This window comes from Cryptotermes secundus, unplaced genomic scaffold (genome assembly GCF_002891405.2).
Source record: "Cryptotermes secundus unplaced genomic scaffold, Csec_1.0 scaffold70, whole genome shotgun sequence".
Lineage (NCBI taxonomy): Eukaryota > Metazoa > Arthropoda > Insecta > Blattodea > Kalotermitidae > Cryptotermes > Cryptotermes secundus.
In genome coordinates, this window is record NW_019734964.1 from 1,401,326 (window position 1) to 1,412,451 (window position 11,126).

The 11,126-nt window shown below is 37.8% G+C and overlaps 1 protein-coding gene and 1 non-coding gene across 2 annotated transcripts; one reads left to right on the forward strand and one right to left on the reverse strand.

The window, feature by feature from the left end:
- Window positions 1–4,926: 4,926 nt before the first annotated feature.
- On the reverse strand, window positions 4,927–8,353 carry LOC111869050 (cytochrome c). Its single transcript, XM_023860251.2, has 4 exons — window positions 8,306–8,353; window positions 7,814–7,876; window positions 7,590–7,731; window positions 4,927–5,346 (listed from the first exon to the last, which is right to left on the reverse strand). Exons 2-4 carry the CDS (start codon window positions 7,850–7,852, stop codon window positions 5,201–5,203), a joined length of 327 nt encoding a protein of 108 aa, XP_023716019.1. The 5' UTR covers window positions 7,853–7,876; window positions 8,306–8,353; the 3' UTR covers window positions 4,927–5,200.
- Window positions 8,354–10,535: 2,182 nt separating this feature from the next.
- On the forward strand, window positions 10,536–10,608 carry Trnat-ugu. Its single transcript has one exon. It is a non-coding gene; the product is annotated as a tRNA-Thr (tRNA).
- The last annotated feature ends 518 nt before the right edge of the window (window positions 10,609–11,126 follow it).

The following is an 11,126-nucleotide window of genomic DNA, read 5'->3' on the forward strand; positions in this document are numbered from 1 at the left end:
GCACCTCGGACGGTTCATAAACATTGATAAGACCAGTTATTCTCCCCCCCCAGACCAACATGCATCAGTACAGATATGAAAACTGTCATAAGTTGTACATCTAATGATGCTTTGCATTTCAGCCTTGAGACCAAAACCAGGTGTGAAAGTACAAACAGAATTATTAAAAAAAGTAATGGCCAAGACTCTGACTAGAGGCATATGCCACAGACAATATGACGTCATAAAGATTGGCCTTGCCATGCATCTGACAGTCACTGGCTTCTCAACATGGAGACTTTTGTTTAATTTCAGGATAGTCCATGTAGATTTTATGGTGCATTATATTTTCACCTGCCAACTATCATTTCATCAGTGGTCCATACTGTCATCATCATCATCAGCAGCAGTTAGTAGAATAGACCTATCAGAGGCCTTGATGCAAAGGGATTCAGTCTCGCTTCACTCCTCATTTTATAAAGGTGATTGATGATAGAGCAGTATTCGATTTATTTTGATTAAACTTATTCACTGCTTCTAAATTTCTGTGTATGACCAGACTGATTAGCTCCGATGCTGAAGGGTCTACATAAGAAATTTGTGGGTAAATTTAATTTTGGTTCATATCATTCTATTATAATTCATACTTTACATGAAGCTGAAATAAGACTTTCTGTGTACTTTCTATAAGAAAGTAAAAATTGGTATAAGGCTAAACTATTGCATTCTTGATATTACTGTGGGCCAGAGTAAATGTTGCTGACTGTACATTCCTTATACCTGTCTCAAAGGTGTACATAAGAAAGACAGACACCAAATGGTTTGTTTGCACAGTGAATTACCTCCTTTCACACCTTGTCTCATTCAGTCAGTATAGCTCAATGGGACTAGTTAAGAGCTGGATCACCAGGTTTTGATTCTCAACATTTTGCTACCACATTTGGACTGGCCTTGCTTCCCACCCACTCTTCTGAAGTCCATCTACTCTTATCACCAAGATATGCCATACCTCATGTAGGCAGTCTTATGGAAGAAAGTTCTATGCATGTTCAAAATTCCCATAGCCATATGAATGCCAGAAGTATGTTCAGAATAGAACCTGGTAGCTTTCTAATGCTGATAACAGTCTACAACACTGACAGTGAACAATTTATTCCAATAGAAATATGAGTGCTATTCGGAAAGTATCTGTAATAATCAGCCGCGCCATAGCTGAAGCAGTTAGTCGCTGGCTTCCCACCGCGGCGGCCTGGGTTCGATCCCAGGTCTGGTCAAGTGGGATTTTTGGTGGACAAAGTGGTGCTGGGGCAGGTTTTCTCCGAGTACTTCAGTTTCCCCTGCCAATCTTCATTCCACCAATTGCTCTACAATCACCATCACCTATCATCTGGGGCTGGTACAATAGGCCAGAAATGGCCGCAGTACAAGGGATTTAGTCCCACCCCACTAGCAATAATAAATAAATCTATGATAATCTCAAAGAGCAGAGTGCATGAAATATGTGGAAATTCACATGAAATTTCTGAAATTGTGAAGTGCCATCTTTCACAAATTTTTTGATCATCACTGCAGGTGACTGATGACTTCGCTCTTCATCACGAATATTTGTTCACCCATCTGTGGACATTCTAGACCATAGTCTTACGGTTCCTTCACTCATTACATTTTGGCTGTAAACCGTACATAATTCATGATGGATTTCCACAACACTCAAGTTTTTAGCATGAAGAGAGTTGGTAACAGCGAGAATTTCGCAGCTGGTGGGATTATCAATCGCATGACACAACATAATTCACTGTGTGAAGACAAGACCAAACACTACATGACCAGTTATATGATGGTTTACAAGGCAATTAGACATGTGATGCTACCTCGCATGTGCGAGCTCTCCCCCAAATCTTATATTAGTTGCCTAAAATAAACAGAGGTTAGTTTCCAAATAGCCTTTTTAGATTATATCAGTGGGTACTTGGGAGTAACGGAGTCATAGAAGGAAGCCTAGTGTACTTCCATCTCTAATGAAGTTAAAATTGCATGGAGCTTCACTGCTGCACCTCTTATACATCTCAAAATGAAGATGCTTAGCCACAGAGACAACTTTGTTTTTAACCTTCATTAACTTTATTACTTATATGTCTTGTCTTTTACACTATCCAGCCCACTTCCTCAGGCAACCAGGGTGTGAAATTGCTCACTCCCATATAATTCTGAGGTCTAGAATGTGCAGAGCCATGCCTTCTGTGGGATACATTTAGATACAGGAGAAACTTTACACATTTTGCTGGTAAGTGCTCGTTTCTTACTACTTTTAATAGCATGATGTGACTCATCCTCTTTTACATAACATTTTAAACATAAAATGAAAGCATTTATAGGAGGAGGAAATTTCAGTAATGACAGTGGAATACAGTGTAAACTGGTGATGCTAATGTAGAGAAAATGATTAGCTAGAATGAGAATACTGAAAGGAGGAAGTGATGCTGCAATCGTGTCTTGAATGTTTGCAGAGTCTTTGTAAACATTGTAGAAGGAGGGGAAAGGTAATGTGTGAATTGGTGTCCAAGCTGTAGATCCAGGGTTGGCCAACTACAACAGAAAGCTAAATAAAAGAATGTTTGGTATCCTAATTCTAAAACAGTAATATATGATTTCAAACCATTTTATTACCTACATAGCTTGTTGGACTTACTGTACATTAACATTTAAATGCACTTGATCCTAAACTTATGGAGTTTTTTAGCTCAAAACCTCTTTTATAAGTTGTGTTTATAAGATGATATATTCTTCTTTGCCATAAGAGATAATGTAATTATTATTAGCAGAATACCTAAGCTAATGAACGAAGTCTTGAAACTATGATACTGTATGTAGTTACAAATGAATATTAATGAGAATATTACACATTCAGATATGCATACATAGAAAAAACTAAATAAATTAAAATAAGCATGAACAATTCTCATGCTCTCCATATGTATAGATATTTGTATGTTAAGGACCAAGTGTATTTTGATTTAAGGCTATCACAATGGGAGGACTGAAACTGATGGCCCCCAGACAGACTGTAATCAAGGGTTCAGATCAGACCAGACTGCCCATCATAAGCTGTAATGGAATAAGAAGAAAAATAAGCTGAGCACTTTAGTTTTTCTACTTTTCCTTAATTTCATCTAGTAGTGAAAAAAGAGTATCTTATGACATTCAAGTTCCATGTCTTTTTGTATCCCTCTTATGCATATTGTTCATACAACACATGATCTTATGGCTTGTACTGCCCATTTCATGGATCCAGGCTTGGTCACTTGATATGGACTTTGTGGGCTTTCTCAATTTATGGTGGATAATGTGGTTCTGTGTACTTTTTTCAAAGCACTTTGGTTTTCCCCTACCCATCATAACTGCAGCAAAGCTTTATAATATATGTTACATCAAGACCTCACATATGTGATAAGCCTAATTATTTTTTTATTGCTAGTGGGGTGGGACTAACTCCCTTGTACTGAGGCCACTTTTGGCCTATTGTACTAACCTCAGATGATAGGTGACAGTGATTGTGGAGCAATTGGTGGAATGAAGATTGGCAGGGGAAACTGAAGTACTCTGAGAAAACCTGCCCCAATGCCACTTTGTCCACCACAAATCCCACTTGACCAGACCCAGGATGGAACCTGGGCTGCTGCAGTGGGAGGCCAGCGACTAACCGCTTGAGCTTTGGCGCGGCCCTATAAGCCTAATAAAGTATTATGTCATCATAACTGCGGTCCTTACAGCTGGGTTTGTATGCCATTGCAGATGACCAGATTCAGGATCATGTGTAATTTTTATTCCAGCCTTGTGGTCTACTCGCCCATGAGGGGAATTCAGAACCCGAGTCTTGTTCACTTCTGTTCATTCCTTCAAAAATTCAAGGCTAAATGAAATATTACAATATTAAGTAGAGAAATGTGTTGAAACAACTTTAATTTTTGTCTCATGGATTTCTAGTTGTGCCTATGAGAATAATTACAAGACAAAATTCAGTATACTTCAGAGCAAATTATAGAATTTGCAATGTGTTTTGAACCTGGCACCTCCCATGTGCGAAGCAAGCTCTGTATCATCTTAATTGGTAATGGAAACTTACATACAATGATATACTAACAAATTGGACACAGGAATACACTAAATGGTCATGGCTATTGCAAATTGATGACTCAGTCATATCCATCTTGAACCCCAAGACTCAGTTTGCGCTCCAACCAATTGTGAAACTGTGTCCTGTCTTTCTCTTTATCGCTTGGTGAATGGCTAACAGGTGGATTAATTAGTAGCTCCAGTCTCAAGGAAACAAATTTTTCTCACTGAAGGCTGGGATGTGTTATTCTAATATATGCACTTGGAAAGACTTTATTCGTGTTAAGGTCACCTTAACAACTTACAACTGATGCCAATGTCCTGGTTCCTGTTAATATTAAATCTGAAGAAAGCAGTCTTCTGGGATTTGGCACCGTGTATATGTGGTGTTAACCGATATTTCGAAGGAACGTATCACCTCCATCTTCAGGGTAGTAGTACAAGCAGTACAAGTCTGCTTGTACCAGTCTACCCTGAAGATGGAGGCGATACGTTCCTCCGAAACATCGGTTAACACCACATATACACGGTGCCAAATCCCTGAAGACTGCTTTCTTCACCACCGTGAAAACCTCAAATCTTACATAATATTAAATCTGTTGACATCTCAGTACCTAATTTTACTAAGATTGATTTTAGTATTATTCTCCAACATTTGCATGAAAAAAAAAGATTTAATCGTGTAGAGGCAATACCTTGAGACGCTTGAGACTGCCTATAAAAATACATGGATAACAAGGCATGTAATGAGAAAATGGAATAACTGAAGTCATTTTATATTTTCCATGTCCAGGTCTAAGGTTTTACAAAGAAGGAAATAATTACAGTTTTTTGTTCAGTGTTCACCTTATTTTTTATTATTTTTAGATCAACAAATTCTTGTATTGCATAACACAAGAAATACTATCTGACAGCATGCTGTGACAGTGGCCAGCACACACAAACAGCCAAATAAGTTAAAAAAAAACTGTACATGAGAATTGTCAAGTTGTTCTGAGGACGCACAATTTCACTCAAATCACAACAAACTAGACTCCTAAGTTCTCTTTTAGTCCACGTCCCCAGGTGGATAAATAAAATATCACTACAGCTGTGGCAACTAATTGATTTACTTTGTTGATTGTTCTAGATATGCAATTAAGTCCGCTCGCTCCTGTGGTTTCTTGATGCCAGCAAAAACCATCTTTGTGCCTGGGATGTATTTCTTGGGATTCTCCAAGTAGATGAATAATGTGTCTTTATTCCAGGTGATACCTACACAGGAAATATGTGAACATATGAGGAATTCAGTATCAGAACTTTTAGTTTTTATTCCAAATGATTACAGAATAAACACTGTATCCAAATGATAAGGGGGTGTGCAGTAGCGTAGTTGGTTGAGGCACTTTGCTACAAGGCAGAAGGTGGTGGGTTGAAAACACAGATGAGGGTCACTTGATTTTTTTTCAATTGACCTAATTCTTCCAGCTGCACTATGGCCCTGGAGTTGACAGCCTCTAACAGAAATGAGGACCAGGAATCTTCCCGGGGATAAAGGGCAGCTGGAGCGTAAGACTGGCAACCTCACCACCATCTGTGAGCCAACTGTCTGGAAGATGAGGGAGCCTCAACCTCTCACAACCCTATGGGCCTCCATGGTCTGTTGCAGGGATAGCTTTACCTTTTTATCCAAATGATAAGAAGGCTACTACACTAAATGGAGACGCTAGTGCATCGTCTATTCTGGGTGACTCTAGGCAAATGTAATTGGACTCAGCACATTTGTCACCAACAGGAGAAATTAATAATTTCATTTATGCAGTTTGTTTTACAGGTATATGCCATCTGACAAAAATAGCAGGATACTGAATACCACTTTTGACATTCAACAGATACTGTTATCCTCGCACTTTTCTCGATCATTGAACTGTATTCAAATACTGTGTATACATTCCTGCTGTTTAGTATACAAGCAATGAAGTGAGGTATGTCCAAAAACATAAGTAAAGCAGGCTTTAGAACAAACTGAAGTGAATTACGTTCACATATGGCAATAATAATAATAATAAAACAGAAGTTGTGTATTTCATTTAGGTCCCTTACTGCAATGGCTCTTACAGTGAAATGAAATTAATGAAATACAGATATATATTTATAAGTAACCAAATTAATATCAAATGGGATAGCAAAATTTAGTACGATCTGTCATAAAAAGTTTGAATGAAACTGGTTTGGTAGTTTAGGCTCAGTTACTAACAGACCAATATAATATTGCCGTATGTGACCTGCAGTCTCACTAAATCTAACATATATCTTAATTCTCCCGCTGCTGTTTCCAATTCCGTAAGATGTTACATGATGACATATATTTATTAACCCGGTGAATGGGTTCGTAAGTAGATGTAAGGACACAAGATGCAAGAGATTTATTTTTATTTTAAGGAAAATTGGGTCTATGGAACCAATCTGACTACTACTACCTTTTATAATATTTGTTAGTATAACTGACCAGGATGTACCAAATCAAATGCCAGTTCAGTCTTTATGAAAAATGTCTTCTCAAGCTAGGACAGTACTTAATACCGCTTTGTATGTTGTAAACAGCCTTCATAAGCCCCTCTCCCCTTTATTCCTGACAGATTAATCTGTCTTTGGTGACGTGGGAAATTTCCGTTAACTATATTAGGAAACTTCATACTCTGTACCCTGTCATATTGTTCTTTGAGGCTGATGAGAGCCTGGACTTTTATTATAATTCTTAGCTGACTCCCAGCTACTTTCATTTATCTACTTACATCACAGATCTGATCTGACTTTAAGATACAGCCCAATACTCAGCCCTTTACCTCAGTCCCTTCAGGATGCCAGGATTCACTGTACATACTAAGTGATGCCAAGAGCAGAAAACGTTATTAGTTAATGGGGAAGTTTCTGATAAGATATTGAGATTCTTCTGATTACATCTTTAGATTGTCAGTGATAATTACATTAGAACACTTCCCATATTGCAATAGGGCATTTTAGAAGTACAGAAGAATGTTGAAATGTATATTACACTAAATTAAGCATCTCATTTTCAAGCAAGTAATACGTTTATCTTGTAATTCTATTTGAATGTGTGTTGCACATCCCTCCCTATACCTACTTCTTGTTTAACTAAAAAGCACAAATTTGTGTTGCAAGCATTGTTCACTGTACTGCACTGATGAGTACTCAATATGAGCCCCTACTGACTAGGAAAATAAAACAAGAAGAAACAGTTCTTTGCATGTCATGTGAGGTCTGGCATAATTTTACCTATAAATAATTTATATCCAGGGATGCAGGAATGACACATAATTTACCCCCAAATTAGATATTACTTGGCACTGTGCCCACCTTTCTAATTTTGTATGTCTAAGAACATAAATAGGAACTACAATATTAGTTCAGCAAGATCTACTATTTGATACATATCATAGTACACAGAGCAACTTGCCCTTAGTTATGATTTTATTCCTCACAAACTTCATACATACCCTTGGCCTTGTTGGCATCTGTATACACAAACCCTGCTGCTTGCCCAGTTTTTCGTCCAATTAGCCCATGTAAATTGGGGCCAGTCTTGTGCTTGCCACCTGCTTCTACAGTATGGCACTGGGCACATCTCTGAACGAAAACCTGCATTTTAAAAGAATGTTTAATAATTTACCGTTCTCACATCTTACATGTATGAACTGCAATCAGCTGTTTTGCCTTTTACCTTCTTTCCCTTTTCTGCATCTCCATCTGGCACTCCCATCTTTCTGTGCTTATGGATCGGGACCTGTGACATACAGCATCACTACTATAATATACAACAGTGGGTACTCGATAACATCGAACTCTGGCTTTGCGTAACTGATCATTACCAAACTCAATGAATGACGAAATAGGGTAAAAGCCAATAGCATCTCCATGATGACATAAATTATTAATAACGACCGCTTTAAATCACTTTTATTCCTGTTTTTTCTCATTTTATCGTACAGTTTTCTTACAAGTTTCGTTCATTTTCTGCAATCTCAATCCTTTACTCGAAATGTAATTTGAACATGCACAAGCTATTGAATTTTTAAATGATGCAATGTACGTACATAATTTTACCAACCACAAAATTAATAGTAATATTAAACAATTAAACCATGTCTAATATTTTAACACTGATAATATTTTACGTTCATTGATAATACTCGTAAAATACAAGGAACATTACCTGCTCGATGTGACCCCTACCCTTATTTTCTACGAAAAGGATAATCGGAGGCTGCTGCTTTGATCGATAGTCAAGTAGAATTGCAAAGTTCGATGTCTCGATCACAGATTTGGACCGATCTCGATAACCAAAGCTGTTTAAATAAAAGATATACCACTAACAAAGTAGCGGGTAAAGAGGTTGGTCCATCTAGGAAGTAAGCATAGTGAAAAAAAAACGACTATATGTTCGCGTCTCACCGTCGGATTGCAGGACAAAATCATAACATAAAGACCGATAATAAATCCTTTGAAGCAATGGCTAAGTTCAGATATTTCGGACGACAGTAACAAAATAGAATGTGTAAACTATTCACGGAAGAAATAAAAATCAGTTTAAATTTTGAGAATTTATTGCTACCATTCAGGTCAAAAAGTGATACCTTCGCCTCCCCTTCAAAACATGAAGATTAAAGTAAACAAAAGTAATGAATTTACCTATTGTTTTGTAAAAGTATGAAACTTGATCTCTCATGGAAGGAGAATATAGACCAAGAGTTTTTGATAGTATGCTGGTCATAAATGGCCGTAAGAAAAATAAATTAGAAAAAATAGACACTATATAATGGACTACACTATTTTGTAATATTTGAGGGATTCTCGGTGTGAAGATTCATATTATGTAATTCTTGGTTATGACCAGCAGTTTTTCTTTCTAAGAACATGTTCTCCGGTACTCTCATGCTGAGTTTAGCGTGAAGGTTGAAACATACAGTGCACTGGCCGGTGTAGGATTTTTGACAAGTTAGCCGGTACGCATCAGTTGTTTCCCGGTAGGAGTACCGGAAAAAAATAACCAAACATAGTACATAATTTATGTTCTTCACCGCGCAATATTTGGGTCTTTTAAAATCAAGGAAGATACTCGTACGATGTTCGGGCATAGTAGCATGTATGTAGGAGGTGAGAAATACAAAATATTAGTCTGAAACTCTGGAAGGCAGAGATCGGTGGTTGGGCCTAGGCGTAGATGAGAACATAATATTAAAATAGATCTTAAACAAATAACATAGGGGGTTGTGGACGGGGTTCATATTTGGTCTCAGGAAAAGGTCTAGGTGTTGACTTTTGCATATACTGTACCGAACTTCTAGCTTTCGTGAAAGCTAGGACAGTTCGCCATTAGCTGAGCGCTTAGTATCTTCTAAAGCAGGACTCTACTCCCGGGAACCAGTTCCATTTACCAGTTACATACAACGACGGTGTTGAAAAGACGAAGGATTATATAAAATAAATAGATTATGAAGGGTATAGTCTTGTGAGAGACAGAATATCATGACTGCATGAATATGTGCATAACTTTAAAAGGACTGAGTGTTTTAATGTGAGTATTAAATCAGTTTGGTAGCGATTGCCTTTTCCATTTAACAGCTTTGAATTTGACCTACCTAGATCGTTCCTGATTGGCTGAATGGACTGCATTACATGTCTCAAGGTCAAAGGAAGTTGTGCGTGAAGTAATCGCATGGGATGGTTGTGTACTTATAACTTCTTTATGTTTCGCATTTGTGAAATAAAGCGGTGCCATATAATTAGCTTAGATATATGGATAGAACAAGAATCTTGGCCGCATCGTTAACATAAGTCTGATGTGCTTAATAAGGGATGGGGAGGTTTCTACTAGAGGTTAGTGACAATAATCTCGCAGTCTTACACTAGCAGTTGACATAGTTAACGGGGTCGGAATGAAAATGTGGGTATCTGAATAATAATATTTGTAGCATCAGACCAATGTAACGTAAACATAACAAAATTATTTGCGATTTTACGCATTTGTGTACACCCAGTGGTTGTCATTCAAGCGATTCGAATTGCCAAGTATAAGTAATAATGAACACTTGTGCGTTCACCAATTATTACTACTGTTCTCGAACGTGTATCAGCCAACGATGCAGAATTGTGAAGAATGTATTTCGAAGTCATTCCGTTTCCTAAATTAGTTGTTTTTTTGTCACGTATAGATTAGCAGTACTGGACAGCCATCGTGTCGCAGTTGAAACGTTCTTTGACGCTCTCAGTACGGTAACATGTGATAATAAATATATTTACACGTGGGACTTAAATCACGGAGTTTGTTTTGTTTGATACTTTAAGTAATAATAGTTCAACAGGCGATGCCATTTCTGCCGAATGGAATATTAATTTAAGGTCATGTTATATATATATAACGAATTCAAGACACATGTAGTTGAGCCTCCATAGCTCAGTGGTTAGAGCACTGGTCTTGTAAACCAGGGGTCGGGAGTTCGATCCTCCCTGGGGGCTTAAATTTTTATGTGTATCCTTGCTTTTTAAATAATTCCGAAATTGTTATGAAATGCGACAAAGTTGTGTTGATAGAGTTTTTTTTAGCGAAAATGAAATTTCTCACGCCTGTAAGAATCGAATTTCACGTAACATATAGATGGCGTGTATTTAGTATCTTTTCCGCTCGATAGATGGCGTTAGATATGAGGGTCGCGGCACTAGCAACCAGACTAGTGGAGACCTCTGCTCGCATCATAAGGTAGCTCATACTACCTGTTACGTGGTGCGGTTTGTTCATGTTAGTGCTAAATTGATGATATGTTTGCGCAGACTACAAGCTACGAAATAAAACCAAAAGTAGTCCCTTCTGCTTAACTAACGAAGATGAAGTGGCCGCCTCACCTTTTGCGAAAGAGTTCACGGTACACATTGGATATAAGATTGGCTGGATTATAGAGCCGATCTGGACGCGGGTAGTGTGGAAGAAAAAGTAGTAGTAGTAGTAGTAGTAGTAGTAGTAGTAGTAGTAGTAGTAG

What these genes read in the sequence shown, in the direction of transcription:
- LOC111869050 (XM_023860251.2), bottom strand. Translation starts at nt 7,852, where the DNA reads ATGGGAGTGCCAGATGGAGATGCAGAAAAGGGAAAGAAG. An exon ending in ATGCAGAAAAGGGAAAGAAG is followed by an intron (nt 7,732 to 7,813) that starts GTAAAAGGCAAA and finishes TTTAAAATGCAG; the next exon opens with GTTTTCGTTCAGAGATGTGC. An exon ending in AGATGCCAACAAGGCCAAGG is followed by an intron (nt 5,347 to 7,589) that starts GTATGTATGAAG and finishes TTTCCTGTGTAG; the next exon opens with GTATCACCTGGAATAAAGAC.